At 31.9% G+C, this 25,121-nt stretch overlaps 1 protein-coding gene across 3 annotated transcripts; it reads left to right on the forward strand.

The window, feature by feature from the left end:
• The first annotated feature begins 324 nt into the window (after positions 1–324).
• On the forward strand, positions 325–23,911 carry LOC110022238 (mitochondrial amidoxime reducing component 2). 3 transcript variants are annotated; one of them, XM_020721077.1, is made up of 9 exons: positions 325–540; positions 15,643–15,792; positions 19,122–19,298; positions 20,151–20,239; positions 20,310–20,374; positions 20,686–20,788; positions 20,953–21,063; positions 21,587–21,729; positions 23,881–23,911. In XM_020721077.1, the coding sequence occupies exons 1-8, from the start codon at positions 390–392 to the stop codon at positions 21,716–21,718; spliced, it is 978 nt and encodes a 325-aa protein (XP_020576736.1). In that variant the 5' UTR covers positions 325–389; the 3' UTR covers positions 21,719–21,729; positions 23,881–23,911. The 3 variants fall into 3 exon arrangements, with proteins under 3 accessions (XP_020576736.1, XP_020576735.1, XP_020576734.1); XM_020721076.1 differs by lacking the exon at positions 23,881–23,911 and adding an exon at positions 22,391–22,639; XM_020721075.1 differs by lacking the exon at positions 23,881–23,911 and having other exon boundaries at positions 21,587–21,788.
• The last annotated feature ends 1,210 nt before the right edge of the window (positions 23,912–25,121 follow it).

The following is a 25,121-nucleotide window of genomic DNA, read 5'->3' on the forward strand; positions in this document are numbered from 1 at the left end:
GCGTGGGGTTCGAATTAAAGACACATGACGCGGGCTCTCATCATGAGACCAGATTGCGCATGAGAAATCAATATTTGGGCCTCTGACAAATATCAATTTCCTTTTAATATATATACCTATTTACACGTCCAAAACACACAGAATATATATATATATATATATATATATATATTATATATATAATCTGTATGTGTTGGATATATAAATAGGTAGGAATTAAGTGGTATGTATGTAAATCTTTAAGTTAGTGGGTTAATAAAAGAAAAGATGAAACCCGGTGGAATCTTGGCAGCAAGCCAACAAACAACACTCTATGGCCATATATACGACGAAGCTGGAGGCAACGGCGAAAAATTCGGTATTACGAGTGGGGAAGTCCATCGGTGGAGATGGAGAAGCTTTTCTCCCTATTTTCAACCTCCGCCGGCAGCGCCGGCGGAAGTTCGTCGGCGCCGGCGGCGACGGTGTCCGACATCTTTGTATATCCGATCAAATCTTGTCGAGGAATCTCCGTTCCTGAGGCTCCCATCACCTCCACTGGTAATTTCTTCAGTTTCGTTGTGAAAGAAATACTTTCAGCTTCTTGTTCTTAGTTTTTTTTCCTCAATTCATGCATCACTCTGTGATATTTCTTGTTAGCATTCGTATGTTAAAAGCTTATAGGTTTTGCCGAACTTTTTTTTTGCTGCATTTGCTGTAAAGGGTTTGTGAAGTTGCCTCAATTTCTGCATAAAGCTGATTTAAGTAAGGCATGTTCTTTAAAATTTTAGAAAATTTTATATATAATGAATGTTTATTAATATATTATGCTTTTTAATGTTCTTAATTACTCAAAGTTTTTAATCAGTGCCCTAAAGGTTAGTTAATTTGTTTGTTCAAAATGAGAAAAATGTATTCTCCTATTTAAATAAAAGGGTGATTTACATACATAGCACACTTTTTTTATATTTATATTTTTGACATCCAAACTTTGATATTCATTTATATGTTAGATGACCCAGCCCCAGAGTTTGAATTTATCCAAGACAGAAACAAACGGTCAAATGACAATTATATTTATATAACAATTTGACAATAGTAACAATTCACAATAATTTTCAACTATAAAAGAGTCATAATCCATAAGACAATAATAATATCATTTAACAAAACACATAATCTCATCCAACTTGAAACAATAATAAAAATAAAAGTGACTAAACATAAAAATCAAACAGTTTGCTACCTATTTTCAATAATTTATCTCCTATAACAACAACAAAAACAACAACAAGCCTTTATTCCACTAAGTGGGGTCGACTACATTAATCCTTTTCCTCCATTGTGTCCTATTGAGCGTCATATTTTTCATTTAATTCTAATAAATTAAGATAGTTTTTTATAAAATATGCCCAAGTCTTTTTAGGTCTACCTCTGCCTTTCTTAACATAAGTCGAATCTAAAATATCTACTCTCTAATTTATCTCATTTTGCAAACAAATTTTTTCTTTCAAACTTATCAATCTAACAAAATTTTGAAATAATGTGACTAAAAATAGAAATCAAATAGTCTGCCGCCTATTTTCAATAATTTATCTACTCTTATAAACAAACTATTTTCTATCAGTTATATTAATCTAATAGAGTATGAATAGTAAGAGAGAGTTTGTTTATATGAGTAAATAAATTATTGAAAATAGATAATAAATTTTTTTATTATGTATTTTATTATATGATATTGTTCATGTCTTGTGGATTAGTGAATCTTTTATAGTTGAATATTACTGTGGCTTTTGTTACTATTAATAATATTATTATTTTTTTATTTTCACCATTCAATTGTCCGTTCCCTCCTTGATTACCTTCAAGCTTTTGGTCTGAGTTATGACACTTGATTTAATGATTTAGTGTATAGTAAAACTATAATTAATTACGATGACTTCTTAAAGAAAAAGAAAATGAAAAATATAATTGATTAAGATGGTTTAATGAATATTTTTATAAAAATGAAAATATAAAGCTTATGTTATAGATTAATTAGCATGTTTTTTTGAGCATTTATATTTAAGCATTTACATTATGATTTATTGCATAATAAAATTATAATTATTTATCACATTGTTGTAAACTTAATATGTCAATCAACCACTCTTTCAAAAAAATCTCTATTAGATTGATATGTTTGATAGGGAGAGAATTTGTTTATAGGAGGAGAGAAATTATTGAAAACATGTAACAGACTGTCTAGTTTCTATATTTAATCATTTTTATTTTTATTATTATTTAAATTGGGGTGATCTTATATATGTATCTTGCAAGAAAATGTTTGTTATGTTTTGTGAATTAGTGACTCTTTTATAGTTGAATATTATTATTAATTATTGTTATTGTTAGTATTATTAGTATTATTTATTTTTATCATCATATCATCTTTTTCCGCCTTGTTAACTGTTATTTATGTCTTGTGAATTAGTGACTTTTTTATAGTTAAATATTTTTATGGATTGTTGTTATTGCTGAATTACTATATAACTACCATCTTTATTTTTCACTTTTGTTAATTTCAAGATCTTGGGATATATCGACATTATAAAACACTAAAATCTTTAATTTATATAAAAATATCATTAATAATAACTTTTTAATATAAAATACATATTTTTATGCATATGTTTTGATGTGTTTGTGACATTAAAGTGTTTTATAAGTAAATATCAAAATTTAGATATTAGATATATACACATAAAAATTATGTGTTACGTCTTTATAACTCATGAAACACTTTTGATGAATGTGGCAGAGCTTTCAATTTTATTTTGAAATCAGCTAGTACATGTGAAATTAACCACGAACTTAATTATTGGTGATGACTTGACTCATGAGATTCTTATTCCATGTTTGAATTCACTTTTTAGAACAAGTGGAGTGAGAAAAACATGTTCGATAACAATGTTACCAATTTTTTTAATTTTGAAAAAAATTGGCCTATTTTTTGAAATCTTAAAAATACTTATAAATATGTTCACTTGTTTTGAAATATATCTTGATATGTAATTAGAAAATCATCTAAGCAAATATTAATTTTTAATGCAAATTTTGAATTATAAAGTTTAAAAATTAGTAAGATTATCAGACCTTTGTTTAACAAATTTATAGTCAAATTGAATGCCTTGACAAGTTGAATCTAACAATACTAAAAGTGATTCAATCATAGCCCAAATAAATCCAAATCAAGCACTCGAAGTGTGGTTGAAATGTTTGGGACATATTTTTTTATTTTATTTTTAACCTTGGGACATTAATTAAAAGTCAAACAATCCCCAAATCTTGCATAATTATAGCCAAATTGAAATTTTGACAAGAGGAATGCAATGAAGTCAACATCCCTCAATTTTGAGATTAAAAGACACTCCAATATTGAATGAAGCTAAGAAAAAATGGAATTAAAGTCTGCCATCTAATAGAGTGTTTTAAGAATTTGGCCAAAATAATTAAACTATCATTCAAAAAAATTATACATAGGGCCACATTCTCTATATAAAATATCTGAATACTAGAAATTAGAAAGAGCTTAGAGATTGCAAGAACTTCAAATCTTTGTTGATGTCTAACATTGACTATCACGACTAGCAATTATCATCACTCAACCATCCTAGCCCGACTGTTATCATCCGACCACTATCGTTCGAATGTCATCGTCTGACCACTATTTTTTTATCATTATTTTTCTCCTATTGATGTTTGACTGTCATCATCTGGTCATCATCACTTCTCGTCATTATCATTTGATCATCATCACTCAACTTATATCATCTTCAACTGGCTATCACCCAATCGTTGTCATCTGACCATCTTCAGTCAATTTGTATCATCAGATTTTCCTTCAACTACTATAGGTTTTACTACTTCTATAGGTAACGCAATTTGAGTGCATTACTTTGAAATCCCGTCTTCTTTAGCTTAGGGGAATGACAAATTTTTATAATTTTACTTCTATATTGGATCTTTTAATTTGGGATAAGCTTGTGATTTCTTTGTTCCGAGATTGCCATGTAAAGAATTATAGCATATCTTTCGTTCCTCCTTTTTTAATTTGTATGTGTGGAGCACCTTAGTAAAAAATAATGTAAAATTTTTATGTAACAGCCAAAATTTTTTTAGCTCACAATATACCTGATTTACTTATGGGATAAAAAGACAAATTATATATTAATTATGTTAATTCAGTGTTGCTACTAATTAATATTGATTAATTAGTTTTATAGTTATCATCACTAAAATTTTATAGATATTTAATAATTTAATATTTAGGCATGGGGTAATTATCTAATTTAATATTTAATTAAAATAATATTTAAAATGTTTTTTAAAAATGATTAATTTTATAAATTATGGTTATGAACTTTCATTACAAATTAATCATAATAATTGGTCCTTGCATAATTATTTAATTGATTAAATATTTAGAATAAATGATAATATATATTTTTAGTTAGAGTAATTAGGGACTAATCCAATTTTAGTTAATTTCATTAGAATTTCATTAGGATTTAGTTATAATAATTTAGGATTAGATAATTAGTTTTAATGATAAATTATAATTATGGAATCATTTAAGCTAATTAGGCATGATTTTATTTTTTTATTCATTTATTTATATTTAACATATTATAGTTAAAATAAGAACTGTTAATTAATTCAGAATTAACCTAAGCAATTGTTCTAGCTAATTATGTATATGAGAAGTAATACGCACCAAGTGCTGCGAAGCACGGGCGGCTCACGCAAGTATATGTGGTGTATCAGTAGTACTGGGGTTTGAGTCTGGTTGTTTATCCCACATGGAACGAGGTGAATTCTAAGGAAAAGTTTTGGTCTACAATTTTCAGTCTAAGTCTGAAGAGTTTAATTTGCAAGTTCAATTTTAAACCTATTCAAAAGCTATTAAAAACTAGTCTTTTTTAACAAAACAAAAGATTCTTTTATAAATTAGAGGTTGAGAAGTTCCCTCTTTAATTGATCAAGTGATGGATATGACTAAGGATTAGATTTAAAAATCAGTGTCAATCAGGTGAAAAATTTTTCTTTATACTCTTCCGACGATCTAAGGAAGAATAACAATCTTAGGTTTAGTTCCCAAATACTCTTGAACTGCTCATAAGAAAATGTCTCCTAGAAGATTGCATGAATCCAATGACAATATCCCCATTCCAATGAATTTATGTTATTAACTCTTTTGTTCCATAAAGAATCCTTTTGAACATCAACATTCACAAAAGATTTTAACAATCAACTGGTCATGCAGAAAGTAAATTAAGTTATCAAGTTAACAAAACACTTCTAAACTTAAATTAAAGCCCAAACAATCTCAAATCCCTTGTCATATCCAATCACCATCTCAATTAAAGAGAGAAACAAGATGACTACTCACTATTCATGACAAAATTATCAAAGCAAACTTAGTTTTATGCATAAACTTCAAAAACCAAAGTCTTTACATAGAAAATCTGAAGAAAATACAATGTAAACACACTTATCTCCTTCACAAGTAAGTAGTTTGAGGATGTCACTAACAACAAACAATCAACCCTCTCAATCCTTCCAATCTCTCTCTTTTCCTCTCTTCTAATATCCTTGCAAGTTGTGTGGCCTTATCCAAAATTCTCTCTCATAAATGACAGAAGAAAAATGGTGAAAAAGCCCCTTTTAAATTCTTCTTCAAGACTTTCATATTTCTTCCCCTTAATTCAAATTTTGAACTCCCAAAACTATCAAATTTTGGGTTCTGGCGCCTAGGCGTCACTCACTTGAAGAACTTTTTCATAAGGGTCCGACGCCATGGCGCTGTGATCGCGGTGCTTAGGCATCGGCGGCTGCGCTTAGGCGCCCATGATGCGGTGCCACCTTTCTGTCTTCTCGTTTTTGTGCTTCATTTAGGAAGAGATTGACACCAAGGCGACATTGGTCCGACGCTTAGGCCCCAGACACAACATTTGCACCTCCTACAATTTGATCTAGTTAGATTCTCGTTCGTCCCCTGTCCTGCTACAACTTAGAAAAATAACATTAAACCTTCCTCAAAGTACAATTTATCATATAAAATGCAAAAATACAAATAACATCCATGGCCAAATTATCAACATATCAAAATTTCCCAAATTTAAAGATTACTTGTCCCCAAATAATAACAAAACATAAGCATTTGATATTGTTGTACGTAATATAAATGGATTTTTATAAGTGACCACCTACAATCAAATTTTCAAATATACATAGTTAGTGAATAAAAAACCTCTATTGAATTATTCTGACACATGTGCTTAATGAAGTTATTGACTCTTCAAATGTTAGTTAATCTCATATTCACTTCAAGGGATTTAATAACTGTTAAGCTAATACAATCTAGATGTCAAATTCTAAGAATTTAGCCCTCCATAAAGTAACATGCTAATAATTCATAAACATACGAACATAATTAATTTAAAGAATGTTATGGGGTTTTGAAGTAAAAAGAAATAGTAGCAAAACCAATTTTTGTTAAGGCTTCTACTTCAACTTTTTCTCGATGTTTTTCATTTATAATTTTTTTCCTTTTCTTTTCTTTTCTCTTTCTTTCTATAGGATGAATATTTTTAATCTTATTTCTTGTTAGGTAATCTCTTTTTTCATTCACATCCTAGAGAACTACTATATTTGGACCACCCTTTTATTGTTTTTGAATTTTACTACAATCTCCCTAAACTAAAATACTCCAACATCCCCTTTTTTAATTTAAAATTTATAAGTTTTAAAGTATTAACATAGAATTCAAGTGAGATGGAGGCTATATTTCAAAACGATACACATCTAGCTGCAATTAACTGAACAATTAACCAAATATTCTTAAAAATAAAATATGATGATTAAATAATTATTTGTTGAATTTGAAAGATCATTCTGCATCTAGTTCAATTTAATTCAAAAAGAGTTTAATCGTTATATAAATATGTACCTTCTTCTATCATGATTATTGTGGTCTCAAATTCAATCTGCTCTACTTCTGTCAACAAACATCAAATTATAATATTTTTTTTACAAAGGAACAAATACTAATAACATTCATCTCACCAAACTTAATTACATGCAAGTACAAGAGTAAAAAAAGATGAAAAACATATAAAACAACAACAACAACAATTACCTGTGACACTTGTACAAGCCAACACTTCAACAACAATGATTATAAATAAAAGAAACATCAATAGCACATAAAATACATCAACATATTAACTGAAGATACATAAAGGAATTCAAATTAATTACAACAATTAAAATCCAACAACAACAAATAACGGACATGAAAGTCCATATCAAAGTACACCAATACATATTATAACCAAAACATAACTCAACATTAACAAGAGCAAATTGAAAGTAAGAGAAGCAGTCAAGTAAGCAAAACAATAAAGGTGCAATCAAATCAATCATCCCCTGCTTCTCCTCCTCCTTCTTCTCCTTCTTCATCTTTTCCTTCTTCTTCCTCCTCCTCCCGGTCTTCTTCTATAGGCTCGCCGGTGTTTTCGTAAGGCAAATAAGGAGAGTAAGTAGGAAAAACAATTGGATTCTCTTCTCCTAACCGTTGGTTCTTCCTTTACATTTCCAACTGGGCGGCCTGAAAACTGTCAATCTGATCGAATTCGCTTTTGTTTTGTCAATCCATATGTGCCACTCGGTCAGCCAAATCATACATCTTCGTCTGGATAATAGCAGTATCATCCTCTAGTCTGTTCAGACACCCAACAATTGAAGCCATAGAAGCAGAGGGTCGAGGCCTTGAGGTAGAAGAAGAAGGAAGGGAGGAACTTTTCCTCGCCCAAATACCTCATATTGACTATAAACCCCAATATTTCGTTTGGAAATAGGTTTCAGGAGTTGGAGCTTCTCCCAACTGTCATAATCAATACCAAAATTTTGGCACAGAGTGAAGACAATAAAAGGGTGACCAATGCCGATTGTAGACCCCCCTTTTGTCGTTTTGAATTGAATGATTGATAAGAGATCTTACATCAATGGATTTTCTTGTTTGAATACAAAAATTCAAAGCAGCCCTATCCTTAGTCACTTCACTTAAATTTGTAGAAGGTAGAAGCTTGGTCGATATAAAGTAATGCCAAGCTTTGGAAACAACATTCAAATTAGAAGGGAAATTAATTTTTATATCATTTCTAACTCTTCCAAGTTCTCTTCCTGCAGTCAAAAGGTTAATAATTTCTACCAAGTCGGAATCAACAGGAGTAAAATGGTTGTAGAAACTATCAGGACAACCTTGCAGCGAATATAAAGAATTAATCTTGGTATATGAGAAGTCAAGTTCCTTCCCTTTAACAAAGACAGATTCAGTTGAAGCTTCAGGCAAATTCGCAAAAAATTCCCGAACAATAGGAATCACCACAATGCCAGTATGAAAGGAGAAAGTCTACCAATCTGTCTTATCGATCATAGATCCCACATCACCTTCTGGGTTCTCAGAACCTCTCTTAGGAATACTTTTCTTCGATACCAAGAAATTGCTGTATCGTTCTTCTGCCTTTGAGCTAATAAATCTCTTGTTATCAAAGGATGATTTAGATTTTCTGCCTTTTGTTGCCATGGAACAATGTAGAACAAAATCAAACTAATGAAGAACATAACAAGGATTTGAAGCTCAAAAGGAAATCTTCACGTTTCAATTAGTAAATCACAACTAAAAACTCAGATCATAGGCTCAAAACTCATAAATCATCGACCAAACCTAAGATCACAACTAAGAACTTAAAAATTATCAACCCAACTCATGATCTCAACCTAAGATCCCAACAATCGTCCTCGAAGATGAAGGAAAGATCATGATCATAGGCTCAAAATTAAACCCAACAATCGTCCTCGAAGATGAAGGAAAGATCATGATCATAGGCTCAACCTAAGATCCCAACTAAGAACTAAAACCAAATCTTCACGTTTCACGTTTGTGATGTCTTAAACCCAACATTCCTATCAGCGTTTTATAAACAGTCTTATAGGCTCATAAAACATCATCAAGTCTTAAAGTTCAATCTTTTCTATCAGGGTTGACAGTCTTTTCTAGGATTCTTTTTATTTCTCTATTAAATCCTCTGTTAATCCACTAATTTGAGGATGATAGACTCTGGATATTCTATGATTAATTTCATACTTTCCAACCAATGTTTCAATTTTTTTTTATTTCTAAAGTGACTTCCCCATCACTTATTATTACGCTAGGAATTTCATATTTGCAAAATATATTTTTCTTAAAAAATTTAGAAAAGCTCTGAGCCTCACAATTGGGAAGAACAACTGCTTATATCCACTTTGAGAAATAATCCACAGTTACCAATATATAAATATTTCCTAACGAAGGTACAAAAGGGCCCATAAAATCTAAACTCTAAACGTCAAAAATTTCAACTTTTAACGTATAGTTTAAGGGTATTTCATCTTTCTTAGAAATATTATCTACTCTTTGACATTTATCGCAGATTTAAATATATTCATTTACATCCTTAAATAGAGTAGGACAATAAAATTTTGATTGCAAAATCTTAGATGCAGTTCTGTAAACCTCAAAATATCCTCCAAATTCAGAATCATGACATTTTCAATCACATTTTTGGGTCTCTTCTAAGGGTAGACATCTTCTAATCATCCGGTCTTTATTATTTCTATAAAGGAAATGACTATCCCAAAAATAATATCTGACACCGTGAAAAAACTTTTTGCTATGTTGATACAACATATTATAGGGTAAAATATCACTAGCAATAAAATTCACTATGTCTGCATACTACAGAGCACTCAAATTAGAAACAACAAGGAGTTGCTCATCAGAGAAATTTTCATTAATATTATCATCAAAAGCATAAAAATTCTCTTGATCAAGCCTAGATAAGTGATCCACTATTTGATTTTCAAAATATTTTCTATCCACCTCTTTGATATCAATTTTCTACAGTAATAGGACCCATTTGATTAATTGTGGTTTAGTATACTTTTTATAAATTAAATATTGAATTGCTGAATGTTCAGTGAAAACAATGCATTTGGTTCCAATCAAATAGAGCCTAAACTTATCAAAAGCATATACTGTGACAAAAAACTCCTTTTTTAGTAGAAGTGTAATTAATTTGAGCCTCATTAAAGGTCTTACTAACATTATATATGGTTTTAAACACATTATCTCTCCTATGACCTAACACCGTCTCTATAACATAGTCACTAGCATCACACATTAATTCAAAATGACTCTCCCAATCAAATGAAACAATAATAGGTGTAGTGATAAATTTTTTCTTTTAAAGTATTGAAGACAATTAAACAATTATAGTCAAAATCAAATGGACATTTTTTGCAGTAAGTGACAGGAATTTGGTAATTTTTGAAAATTCCTTAGTATACTGCCTGTAAAACCCAACATAGCCCAAAAAACTCCTAACTCCCCTCACAGAAGTGGGTGAGGGAAGTTTTAAATAACCTGTATCTTTGTTGGATCAACCGTCATACTCCTCTCAGAAATTTTGTGCCCTAAAACAATCTCTTCGGAAACCATAAATTGACACTTTTCTTAATTCAAAACTAAGTTAGTCCCTTCACATCTTCTCAAAACTCTGACAAGATGGTCTAAGCAAGAATCGAACGAAAGACCAAAAACAGATAAATCATCCATAAACACTTCAATCTCTTTTAATCAGGTCATAGAAAATAGACATCATGCAACACTAAAAAGTGGCCGGTGCATTGCATAGTCCGAAAGACATCCTCCTAAAGATGAAAGTCTTATAAGAGCTCGCGAATGTGATCTTATTCTGATCCTCCAGAGCTATGAGAATTTAATGGTACCCTGAATATCCGTCTAAAAAACAGAGAAATGGGTGACCACCTAGTCTATCCAACAACTAGTCAAGAAAGGGTAGGGGAATTTATCTTTCCTAGTGGCTGAGTTTAATTTTTTATAGTCAATACAGATTCGTCACCCAGTAACATGCCTAGTAGGTATTAATTCGTTCTGCTCGTTCACTATAACAATTATTCTCTCTTTTTTAGGTACACAATGGATAGGACTAACCCAGACACTATCTGAGATTCACTATATCTTTCTTAATAATTTCTTTCGTAACAGTGTTGAGTATTCTTTGAGTGTCTGCCCTAGGTTTATAATTCTCTTTCGTAAGGATCCTATGCATTCATATTGAAGAACTGACCCCCTTAATGTCTGCTAGAGTCTATCTAAAAGCTTTCTTAAAACTCCTCAAAACTCTCATCAATTTTTCCTCTTGTAAACTATTGAGTTCTAAGGATATGATAATAGACGAAGTAGATGACTCCCCTAAGAAAGTATACTTAGATATTTAGGAAGAATTTTCATTTCTAATTCAAACGATTTTTTTTATGGAAGGGACTAAAGGCATATAATATCCAGTGGTATCCAACAACTCAAACCTCTTCCTGTAAATCCTCGGACTGGCCTCTAAAAGTAGAGTTGATTCTTCCTTAAGGCCATGTCTATCATTCTCAATCAAGCTTTTGCTCAACTGGATCAATTTGACAAATTTCCTGAAATTAACTTCTACTAAGTCGGTCTACTAAATCCAGCATAAAACAAGAATTCTCATTTGATTCAAAAGGGAATTTTATAGATTTTAAAACATTAAAATTAACTTTTTGATCATTCACCATCATAGTTAACTCTTCTTTCTGTACATCAATCATCGTCCTACCAGTGGTTAGGAAAGGTCTGCCTAAAATGATGATAATCTTCTTATTCTTCTCCATATGTAAAATAACAAAATCAGCAGAGAAGATAAACTTATCCACCTTAACTAAGACATCCACTATAACCTCTTTGGGATAGGTAAGAGACCGGTCATCTAGCTGAAGGGTTACAGTGGTAAGCTGGACTTCTTCTAATCCTAACATCTTAAATATCTACAAAGGATTGAGGTTAATACTGACACCTAAGTCACAGAAGGCCTTTCCAAAGAATTTCTCTCAAAAAACACAGAGATTGTGAAACTATCAGAGTCCTTAAATTTATGAGGAAATTTTTTTTGTATGATGACACTGCACTCATCGCTAAATGCTACAGTCTCAAAATTTCCTAGTTTTCTCTTTTTATTTAGAATATCCTTCATAAACTTCGCATATCTAGACATCTGCTCGAAAGCCTCGACAAAAGGGATATTGATAGTCAACTTCTTAAACACTTTTAGGAATCAGGAAAACGGTTGATTCAATTTGTGCTTCTGAAGTCTCTGGGGAAATAGTGAGGGTGATCTTTCTACGTTTTTTCTAAGGGGTGTGGTCGGTCTTCTTAAGTCTTTAAAAGAGTCTTCTATTGATTTTTCAGGCTCAGGGTTTTCTTCAACCACCTCAGGCTCTTTCCTACTCGCTTCCTCCAACTCTCTTCCAATTCTCAACTTAATGGCTTTTACATGTTCGTTACTCTTCTCCTTTGGATTAACCTCAGTGTTACTAGGAAGAGTTCCTTAGGGTCGGTTATTAAGGGAATTTGTTATTTGGCCCAACTGATTTTCAATTTTCAGCTTGACTTTGCAGTTGATTCCCCATCTGCAATACCACTTCTTGTAAAGACAACTTTTTTTCCTTTAACTATTGATTTTGGTTAAAGCTAGGTAGGTAAGGAGGTCTAGAATTGATACTACCTTGATTGTTCTAATTTCCTAATGAATTTGCTTGATTATTCTCCCAACTGGTTTTCCATCCCTTCACTATTATGTTCCAATTAAAATTGTGATGATTATTCCACCCGGAATTATGGGTATTGGAATAAGGGTTATTAAACTTATTGTTAATGGCATTCAGGGTCTCAAGAGACAAAGCACTAGGATCCACCAATTATCTATATGAATTCTCCTGTATGACTGGCGATCCTTGTGGCTGATTCAAGTCTAGTTGGTCTAATTTTCTAGAGATAGCAGCCACTTGGGAAGTCAAAATGGAAAGAACATCGGTGTCATGTTTGCTAGCTACCTTCCCAGAGTCACTCTATTATAAGACCATTAGAAATTATTCGTTGTCATCTCCTGGATTAGAGAATATGCCTCATCAATGAGTTTTGACATAAGGAGCCACCGAAAACAACATTGATGATTGACCTTAAAGATCCTACCACTCCATTGAAGAAAGTCTGAATAATCAACCGACCTAGTAATGCGTGGCGGGGACACTTCCTAAGGAGTTCCTTAAACCTTTCTCATGCTTCATAAATGGATTCACCTTCATGTTGGCAAAAAGAAGTAATGTCATTCCTAAGTTTGACCGTTTTAGAAGGTGGAAAATACTTCACTAAGAATTTTTGAGCAAGCTCATTCCAAGTCCTAATTGATCCAAGAGCTAAGGAGTTTAGCCACATTTTGGCTTTATGCCTTAAAGAGAAAAGGGAAAAGCTTTAGCCTAGTTATAGCGGAATGTGGTGCAGAGGTATAAAAAACTCGCTAAATAGAGATTAGGGTCTTTCGAAGGTGTACCCCCAAAATGATTGTTCTGCACCATTTAGATGATGACATGCTTCGGTTCGAAGGTATTGGCTTCTACGACAGTGTTATGGATACTAAGATGAATTTTGTCTACCGTAGGGTTTGCATAGTCTCTCAAAGCTCTAGGCATGTCTTGATATTCGGGGGCCTCTAGGTTATTCTGAGGAATATTCGTCATCTCTCCTAAAGGTTGTTGAAGTTCTTTTTGTTTTCTAATTTTTCTAGTAGCTCTCTCAAGCTCAGAGTCGTAGGGTTCAAGGTCTAACCATCTAGCACTACGCATACACTAACTAGGTTTACTAGCAAATAGACTCTAGGCAAAAGAGAATAACCAACAAACAAAATAGAAGCACACCACAAATATCATGCAGTAAAAATATAAGAATCACGTGCACAATTAAGCAAATATTAAATAGGGGATTTTTGAAATTTTATAACAAAGACAAAACTATATTATTGCAGGGAACATAAGATAATACAATTTTCAAGTCAAAGAACTACAAATTCAACTAAATTTTTTCTAAATCAAATTCACTTTCGTTCCCCGACAACGACTACAAAAACTTGACACTCCGTGATCGCGACGCTTAGGAGCCCATGATGCTGTACAACCTTTTTGTCTTCTCTTGTTTGTGCTTCATATAGGAAGTGATTGGCGTCTAGACGCCAAACACAACATTTGTTCCTTCTTCTACAGTTCGATTTCCGTTGGTCCCCTTTCCTACTACTACCTACAAAAGCAACATAAACCTTCTTCAAAGTGAAATTTATCATATATAGTACCAAAATACAAATAATATCTATGGCCAAATTATCAACATATCAATAAGGTTTGTAATCTTCATTAAACAATAATTGTTGCTTAATTACAATAATTTGGCATGGCTAATTAAATTATCAATTATTAAGCATACTAAATTATGGTTAACTATTTATTATGCTTAATTAGGAATGAAATATAATTGTATTTAAGGTCATTATGATTTAAAATATAAAATAAACATGATTTCGATCAATTCAATATTTATTAATCACTTATAGTATTAGTTGAACATTAAATAATTTATTAATTAACTTGTGATTATGGCAGTAACTTAGATTATTTAGTATTTAAATAGGAATTAATTAGAATAATTAATACTTAAATGAACTAATTAGGAATTCAAATAAAAATAATATATGCTAATTTAATATTGATTATTTCTATTTTAAAATTTCATTTAATACATTTTTTTTTTTTTTATAATAACTAGAAATAAATGGTCTTTGTATACTAGACAAAAAAAAAAAAATCATTTGATTCGACTGCTACATAAAGTTAATGAGTCTTTTATCTCTCTATTTATATCGTTCACTTGGGTGTTCTTTTTATATGCCTGTTGCATAATTAAAACATATTAAAATTATGAGATATATTGCACCATACTAATGTTTATAGTGAAGTTCAATATGAATTATATTGACTTGGAGAAGAAGAGAGATCTAAATGTGCTTTAACGTCGAGATGGGCACACACATTTCTTTATTTTTGGATAGTTTATTATTTTAACGTGTGCGCAAATGTACCAAAATGTTATAGCACAAGCTATATGCTTCTTGATTCCTATGGTATTAAGTATTGCTTGCGATCTTTAAATTAAATGCTTGCTAGCTCCTTGAGGTGTCATGGTTTATTTTCAATAAATAAAATATGGGAAATTTACATACATACCAGACAATTCTTATGTATTTACATATCTAACACTCAAAGTTTGATACTTATACTTGTAACATGTTTGGTATCATAAATCTATGCATGAAAAAATGTATTTCACTTTTAAAAAAATAGTGATGGTGGTATTTTTGATGTGATGTTAAAGATCTGAGTGTTATGCATGTAAATATGAATGTTTAGGTGTTAGATATGTAAATTTATAAGAATTGAGTGGTATGTATGTAAATGCCCCATAAAAAATTTGGGATATGTTTCTATCTTAAAAAAAAGTGTGGATATGTGACATCCTTGTAAGGTCGGCAAAAATTTTTCTACTTATTGACATTTAAATGATATGTAATGTGTTACGTAGGATTTCCATACATAAGATGTTCAGTTAATGGAACAAGCATTTTGAATACTTTCCTTGACTAAAATCAGGTTTTAGGTGGGATCGCCAGTGGATGGTTGTCAATTCAAATGGGCGAGCATTCACTCAAAGGGTGGAGCCAAAGCTAGCTTTAGTTGAGCCAGAGCTTCCACCAGGTGCCTTTGATTTCAATTGGAAATCTTCAGATAGCTCATATATGGGTATATATATCTCACTTGTCTCTTCCCTTCATTATTGGATTTGTTTATATGTGATGCTTTATTAATCCATTACTGCTTGGTTCTATTTGATGTGTTTGTCATGAATATGTCTTTGTTTTTGAAGGAAGATTTAAATGCAAACCACTCAATTCCTATGTATTTACATGTCTAACACCAAAACTTTAATTTTTTACATATATGAAATGGTGTATTTCACTTCTTAAAAGTTAAAATAGTGGTATTTTTGATCTTATATGAAAGATCTGAGCAGGTGGTGTAAATGTAAAATGTAAAATTTAAATATTAGATATGTAAATACATAAGAATTGGATGGTATGCAGGCAAATGCCCCTTCTAGTAATTATTCAGCTTTCTTGTTTCAACTTTGCTAAAGTGGATATGCTGTTAAATTGAATTCAGAATGATATTTGTTTTTTACCTATGTCGCACGGACACTCCTGATTAAAGAGTCATGCAATGTCGGACACGTCTCGGATACAGACACGGCTCCGACATGGCTAGGACATATCTGACACGACACATAAGTGTCCTGATTAAATAATATTAGAAAGAAAGGTAAACAAGTGTTGGAAATGGGTGTCCTTAATTCTGACACGCGCGCCCTAAATTAATGAGTAAAAAAAATCTTAAAAATATTTTTAAGATTAAAATAAAAAAAATTGTAAAATTTAGGAATAATTTTGAGGCATACCACTCAATTTTTATGTATTTATGTATCTAACATCAAAATTTTAATTTGTTCATATTAGCCACCATATATATGTATAGAAATTAAAAAAAAGTATTTTGTTTGATTTGATTTATATATTTAGATGTGATATGAAATATTTGGGTGGCATAAATGTAAAAATCAAGCATAAATGGGTGGCATAAATGTAAAAATCAAATTTTAAGTGTAAAATATGTAAATACAAAAGAATTTGGTGGCGTGTGTGTAAACACCCCAAAATTTATACTAAATATCACTTAGACACTCAATCTCATGGGAATACAGGATGCACCATTATTATTTATTAATTTATTACTTATTCTCGTATTAGTTTTTATGTTTTAGCTTTTGGGATTTTAACTCCCGTGTCCAGTCTGCCAAGGGTCTAGCCATCTTCCACGGTTCCTCCTTCCTTCAACTTCCGAGTTTCCTCCTCCTCGTGTTTAGAGAGAGATTGGAGCACTTATTCTTTCATACAATCAATGAATAGGAATAAAATAAGTACACATCGAGCTGGATATATTTTATGTATGTACTAACCTTCGTTTATTACCAAGAAAGACTTGAAATTACATGGAAGGTGATAACTAGATGTGGAATCTTTTAGGAGATGGATTTGAGACCATCGACAATACGAGAATTTTGGAGATTCAAACATTTCTCTTGATGAGTCAGAGTTGGAATCTATGATATTTAATGATGATGATAGTCAATGTGAACCGTGAAGTAGAAGTACATGCCAAAAAAGTCAATCATCCTTTTATTTCTTTTAATGAATTAACATAGTTAAATTTTGATGTAATACAAGATAATATATGTTATTATTCTTGCATTTTGTATGTCATAAACTAAAGATATATCTATGAGCATATTAGTTTTTGAAAGCTAATGTTATTAACTGTTTTCTTTTATTTATTTAATATATACATGTATTTTAATAATTTTTATTATGACGGCATGTCCAACACGTGTCTGTGTTCTATATTTTCAATAATAGATAAGTCCCATGTCCGTGTCGTGCCTTGTCTGTGTCCCAATGTCCATGTTGGTGCGACATAATTTTTTACTATACTCTTTAATTAGTCCTACATTCTAATTCATGTTCTTATGGCAAAGGACAGACACATTTAGTCATGCCTATGCTTGTTGAAGTTGATAGTGTCAACTCTAGTAATGATTTTGGTAGAATGGAATAAACATGCCTTAAAAGAACATATGTCACAATAAGGCTTAAAATTCTTCTCAAATCTTTTGTTTTATGTTCATTGGATTAATTTAGTCACTTTGCCCATAGGGTTTTTAGATCACCAAATCCATTTAGCAGAACAATTTAACTAAAAATTCTGATAAATTTATTTCTTTATACCATATATTATTTTGCATATAAAAGATAAAAACGCACATTCTTGCACTTTTAATAGGCCTGAGATTCTTCATTACTTGAGATCTCTTACTTTTTGATTTAATAATTCACTGTTATGGGACATATTTATCCCATTCCTATCCATCAATGGCCATTTAATCATGATCTACTTGATGCATGATAGATTTAAGTATCAAATGATATTTAAAGATGATAAAATTTATGCTTCTTTGATATATTACATAGAACTATTTATGAAGTGAATAAAGAGTTTTCAATCAAAGGGGATTATATTAGGATATTTAGAGATCAATGTTAAATTTGTATCTTCTTTTGTTTGCTAGGCGTTTTGAAAAGATATTCAAAGGGAGGCACCTTGGTTTATTGCTTTTTAGAGATGATATAGTTCTAATGAATGTGACATATGACTAAATAAGTGATAAGTTAAAACAAAAGAGGAAAAATACATAGAAGGTAAACTGTTTTTGATTAGTAGAACCAAAAGAAAAATATGATATGCAATTAATTGAATAAAATATGTACTATATATAAATATACCATGTGTGATAAGAAAAATATATTTCTGATCTATTATGCACAAGAAAGAGCGTATGGCTGAGAATTAAACACTAGACTTAGGGATGTGTGGCTAAAATGGAGGAACTATACTGTAAGATAGTCTATGTAGACTAAAAAGGAAAATTGTATAAAAGTATAAATAGGTCATCTATATTGTTTGGATCTGTGTATTTGGCTGCAAAGAAGTCATTGATATCCAAGTTGAGTATAACAAAACTTAAGATAGACACCTTAAAGATTGAAGAAGGATAGTTTGAGAATTGAACATTAGAATAATAGTCTAAATAACATTTTATTGAAAATAAGTTAATAAAAAATAATGTTGAGGCGATTTGTACATGTACAATTAAGGTTAGAAGACGCATTCAAAGAGTAGGAAAGAAAAAGAGCTATTTTTATTTGAGTGGTAACATTAGATGCAGTCAATGTTTTTGTCCTAGGCTATATAACAATCTTTAATCATTAAAAAGTGAGTATGCCTTTTATTTATCTATTGCTCGTCTTTTTCATTAAGGTAACTTTGTGTTATAGTTTTTATCACAAGCTTTTATATTTAGAATTATATGATATGTAAGGATATATACATGAGTATCTTCTTATGCACCCCGAATACAGGATGGTCTAGTAGTTATATTTTATTTTTTTTCTCTCTTGCAGTATTAAGGGCCCCCGACATGGACCCATTAAAGGTTTGTCTTAATAGAGAGTGCAATGTGGTAGATGGAATATCTGTGTGGGAGTGGTCAGGTACTGCATTTGATGAAGGAGATGAAGCTTCTGAATGGTTTACGAAGTATCTCGGAAAACCAAGCCGTTTAGTGCGTTTCAATACCCGTAAGTTGTGTTTTATTATATTTAAAAAGTGCAAGGCTATATTATATACCAACGATATGATATTTGGTTTTATGGTGTCTTTGTTGGCTTGAAAATATCTATTTCTATCACAACTCAAGCTCCAAGGATAAATTAGGTATATTAAAGATGTGGTGTGTGTGTTTATCGTGTGTTTATTAGTGCATTTAATGGCTTCTATTTATCCAATTCAAACCATCTTGTACATAATATTGGTAGTTTTTGATGCTATGTTTGTGGGCTTCAAGAAAGCCTCACATTGAAAAGGAAAATGTTTCATTTTGAATGTGGAAAGTAAACTCATTGTGATAGTTAATAATGGTGGGTTGATTGGAAATAAATCTATGAGGTTTCACTTGAGGATCAACAGTGCGTTTGAACAATGCTATGGATCGAACATGGTTTATTTAGTCATTTCATCGAGGTTAAGTAAGAATGCTAGCCCCCTTAGTTAATTATATTTATGATGCAATACCTCAGAACACTTGGTTAACGGTGTTATACTTGTATTCTTTTAATTTAACAAAGGGCGTGAGGTTCAAACGAAACTTACTGTCAAAGACTCATTGATCATTCAGTTGGATGACATTCTAATTCATTGGTATTCATTCTTTTTGATATAATATCTTAACCTTATGCTAATGAACCTCAATGGTTTTGATGCATTTCTAGCTTATTAGTTTTGGCACAACTCAGATTGTTCAACATTTATCTTGTTTCTTTTCTATTAATTTTGTTCTATTGTAAAAAAAATTTTTGATATTTCACAAAAAAATCAGTTTTACATCTATAAACATTTGTAAATATTTTGTTTTTTTGAATGAGCAATTGCAGCTTCAGAAAGCAGATTTGTAGATCCAGATTATGCTCAGGGATACACAGCCATGTTTAGTGATGGGTATCCATATTTGGTTATATCGCAGGTCGGTCTACTGATTTTTTTGAAATTGCAACCAATATCTATCTAAGAAATTATTCAACCCTTTGGTGCAGGGATCTCTAGACTTCTTAAATGAGCTTCTGAAAGAGCCCTTACCCATTAATCGCTTCAGGCCAAAGTAAGCAGGCCCCAAAAACATGATTTTGGCTGTTGTATATATCAACTGCAATGGAAAGCTAGAATTTAATGGCCAAATTTAAAATTAGAGATAATCCGAAAAGATATAACTAAGATGAAATCCCAAAGTAAATGCAAAGAGAACCTCATAATGTGAATGAACTGCAGAATGGACTTAAACTGTCTACTCTGAAGTGCTGCTTTTTATGAACAATGCTATGGCATTTCTGTAGTATGAATAAAGAATTGATCCTGAGTTTATATTGACTATAATTCATTGCCTTCTTACTTAAAAAACCGTTGATCACACAGTATTTTGGTTGATGGATGTGCACCATTTTCAGAGGACCTCTGGAAAGTGACAAAGTTAAATAATATTGCATTTCATGGAGTGAAGTTGTGTGCCCGCTGCAAGGTAATACATTCTATATATATATATATCTATATATATAATATATATATATATATATATTACATACATACATACATACATACATATATAGATAGATAGATAGATATATGGATTTGAATATTATTTTGTTGGGAAAAAAGAAGAAGTTTGTGCTCTTTTATTTCCAGGTGCCTACCATCAATCAGGAATCTGGAACGGGTGGCACTGAGCCCACTGAGACTCTAATGAAGTTCAGGACAGACAAAGCTCTGAAAAGGGGAAAGATAAACAAAGCAAAGGTGAACATTGTTTCGTTTAATTTTAGGTGGACTCTTTTTTGGGGGAAGTTTAGCCTTAATGCCAACTAGATTAGATATTAGTGGTTAGAGTTTGCTTTGAACTTCAGTCTCCTAATTAGAGTGAATGCTCTCTACCAACTCCTCCACAAGCCTTGCACTTCTTACATGGACTTTACTGTTATGTTTCTAAGTTTCATAATGCTCATGAATGTTTGTTGATCGGGGCATTTACATACATATCACCCAATTCCCATGTATTTACATATCTAACAATTCCTATCTATTTACATATCTAACACCTTTACTTTTTACATTTATTTCGCTTAAATCTTTCATATCACATAAAAATAATACTATTTTTAACTTTTATAAAGTAAAATACATCTTTTCATGCATAGGTATGATGGCAAATATGTAAAAATTGTAGGTTAGGGGTTAGATATGTAAATACATTTGAATTGATCAGTTGTAGGTATGAGTTGAGTTTACTACTCTCATAATTTTCATTTGAAATGTGTTTCAGGTGTATTTCGGAATGAACTTTGTGTGCGCGGAAAGCCTGTCGGCGGCAACTTTGAAGGAGAAGGTTGTGAAGATTGGAGATCCCATTCATGTGCTTCAAAGCTACGCTTCCCCTGCTGATGCTGCAGCTTGAAGCTTCATAAGGTGCTTTAACTGGAGCTTTAACTTAAGTTAATTTTATTTTCTCGTTTTTTTTATAATAACAACATGCACTCAATAGACACAATGGAGAAAAATGATTCATGTAGCCGACTCCATTTAGAGGGATAAAAACTTATTGTTTGTTTGTTTGTTTGTTTTATAATAAAAATTGTCATCTTGCGTTTGAGATTTATAGACTCAGTACTGTTTATTTCCTGTAATTTCATTTGGATAAAATTAATTTCTTATAATTAGCTGCATAAACAGTGTAAGAATTTTGTTTTATGGGGGAGTTCCTGCTTTCATTTTGTTTGAAGTCTCTGTTTGATGTTGGGTTTAGTTTAGTTAGATATTTAAAATATGGAATTTTGCTCTTGTAGAAGAATGGTATGGCTTTCACTGTTAGAGTTATTAAATGTCAGGGGCATTTACATATATACTACTCATTTTCTACGTATATGCGTATATGACATCTAAACTTTATTTTTTTACATTTACATCACTCCAATCTTTCATATCACATTAAAAAATACCACTTTTATAACTTCTAAAAAGTAAAATACACCTTTTCGTGCATACATAAGGTGGTATGTATTAAAGAGGATATAATGAAATTGGATCTTATATCATACCTGATCAAGCATTTTTACCTCTCTTCATGCAGGTGCTTCGCCTCCACGATCCTCCTGCTCCATTAAAGTTGTATCTGCTTGGTTTAGGGATTTTGTGGAAAGAATATATTTTTATTATCTTGCGTAAAGATGTAATGTTACTTATTTACCCTTTGCTTCTATTTACAAAGTTGCCACTCCTGTATGTATATATATAAGGGAGTTGTTTACTTTGTTATGTAGTGAACAGAAAGGATGAATAAACATAATTAAGTTCGTGCCACTTGTCTTTCTTCAGGCTATTTTTTGAGTTCCTCTTCCTCTTCTTTTCTATTTCTTTTTTCTTATTTATTCTTCATATGGTATCAGAGCCTTCTTGCTCAACCGCCAAAAAGGTAACCCAACTTCTCTACCTCTGCAAATCTACACCAGCAAACGCTTCACTAGATAAAAGAAGTTAGCATATCAAATTTTCTCAAATTTTTTATGTCTCACATCAAAATCTTGACAACTATCACATCAAAAGCTTGACAACTATGGAAAGTTACAAATCTCTAAACTATTTTCAGCTAATGGCTTTGAATCTTTCTTGGACAACACCTTCCCAATTCCTCCACAATTCATTCAAGATGAAAATGGGATCATGGTTGAAAATAAAAAACATTCGTTATGGCAACTTGTTGATTGCAACCTTGCAGCCGCAATCTTCTCTACTATTTCTCCATACATTCTACCTCATATTCTTCACCTTAACCATACTTCTGAAATTTGGCAAAACTCAGAATGCCAATTTCAGTCCACCGATAGATCTCAGGTTATTCACCTGAAAAATGAACTACACAACATAACTATGGAACCACACTCTATGACTCAATACTTTACATCAATACCCTAGTTGACAATATTGCGGCTGCAAGCTCTAAAGTAGACAACAAAGACATAGTTCTATACATTTTGAAAGATCTACCACCCAACCATCAAGGCTTTAAAACAACCAGTAGAACTCAACTTCATCCCCTCAAACTAGAGGATTTCTATTCTTTGCTGCATAGTGAAGAATGCAACAAACTTCAAGAAAACAACAAAATAACACAACAATCTGCTCTTGTTGCTTACAAAAACAAAGGGGGCCAGCAAATGAACAAAGCCCCTTTAAAAAATTGTACTACCAACAGTCCTGACCTGTTGGCCTAGAACTAATCTCAAATACAAGGCCACACAACACAAGCTTTAAACAACCAACTTCAAACAACAACCAAGAATGGATCTTGGACGCTGGAGCAATTGCACATTTGACACCGCACATAGAAAACTTGCAACAACCAACAACTTAAACTGGTGCAAACCAAGTAGCAGTGCTTATGGACAAACCACAACAATTTCACATATGGGAAATGGTATACTCCCCACACTTGATAGTAAACTACTCCTCACCACATTATTTCGAGCACCTCATCTTTCCCATAACCTCGTTTCAGTTTATAAGCTTTCACATGATAATAATTGTCAGCTTACTCTCTGTGCTAACAATTTTTATTTCCAGGATCTAGCAACCAAGAAGATTCTACTTTCTGGAAAAGCTGATCAAGGGTTATACCCTCTCATTGCACTTTACATTAAGAAAATCTCCAGTCTATGGCATCATCGATTGGGGCACGCTCATAAAAAAGTGCTCCATAGCATAGCTAGATCACATCCCCAACTTCACATTACTTATACTTCTAATTTCTATATTGATTGTGCCAAAAATAAAAGCCACGAACTTGTTTTTTCTCGCCGCATTACTGTATACACTATGTTTGAAATGATTCATTATGATATTTAGCGACTATTCCCCCACGCCTCCATAGGATGTTACAATTATTGTATTACTTTTATAGATATATTTTCTTGCTTTTGCTGGTGTTTTCCAATGCAACATAAATTTGAAACAAGTCAACAATTTATCTATTACATAAAATGCTTCAAACAAATTTTCAAGCTAACATAAAATTTCTAAGGATAGATGGAGGGGGTGAATACACCTCACACATCTTAAACATTTATTTAAAACAAAATGGAATTCAACATCAATATAGTTGTGCTTACACTCCCGAACAAAACAGTATAGCTAAAAGGAAAAATAGGCACATTGTAGGAACTGCACGTATATTACTCAACGCTTCCAACCTTCCCCTTCATTTCTGGATGGATGCCATCCAAATAGCTAACTATCTTATTAACAGACTTCCCTCCATTACTACCAATAACTTATCTCCCTTTCAGCTTATCTATAATTCATCATTTGAATACCATAATCTTCACACCTTTGGGTGCTTGTGTTATCCGTGGAAACCACAAAAGATTCACTGCAAATTCTCCTCAAAATCATCTCCCTGTGTATTTCTAGGCTATAGTCCTCATCTTAAATGATACAAATGCTTCGACATTTAGGATAACCAAATTTTTATATCTCGACCAGTTATTTTTAATGAAATTTTTTTTTCCTTACAATCAACCTTCAACACCGGTCTCTATCTGTTCCCCCAATACCCAAACTCATAACATTCCATCTCTTCTTATGCCTACATCCACCCTTCACAGTACTCCCTCAACCCTTAACACAAGCACCTCTGCTACCATTCCTACTCCCCAACCCTCACTACTCCCAACTCTCACACAATCTTCTTCTGACAACAACACTAATCCCTCTCCTCTCATTACACCACCTCAAGGTCACCCTATCTCTTCTATTCCTTTACCAACCCAACCCAAGCATCATCACATGGTCACCTGACATCAAAC

Source organism: Phalaenopsis equestris, unplaced genomic scaffold, assembly GCF_001263595.1.
Source record: "Phalaenopsis equestris unplaced genomic scaffold, ASM126359v1 Scaffold000174, whole genome shotgun sequence".
Lineage (NCBI taxonomy): Eukaryota > Viridiplantae > Streptophyta > Magnoliopsida > Asparagales > Orchidaceae > Phalaenopsis > Phalaenopsis equestris.

Bases quoted from the DNA above. Each gene is read 5' to 3' on its own strand.
- LOC110022238 (XM_020721077.1), top strand. From the start codon at position 390: ATGGAGAAGCTTTTCTCCCTATTTTCAACCTCCGCCGGCAGCGCCGGC. The intron at 15,793-19,121 runs GTATATATATCT...TCTCTCTTGCAG, and splicing joins TTCAGATAGCTCATATATGG to TATTAAGGGCCCCCGACATG. The intron at 20,789-20,952 runs GTAATACATTCT...TTTTATTTCCAG, and splicing joins AGTTGTGTGCCCGCTGCAAG to GTGCCTACCATCAATCAGGA.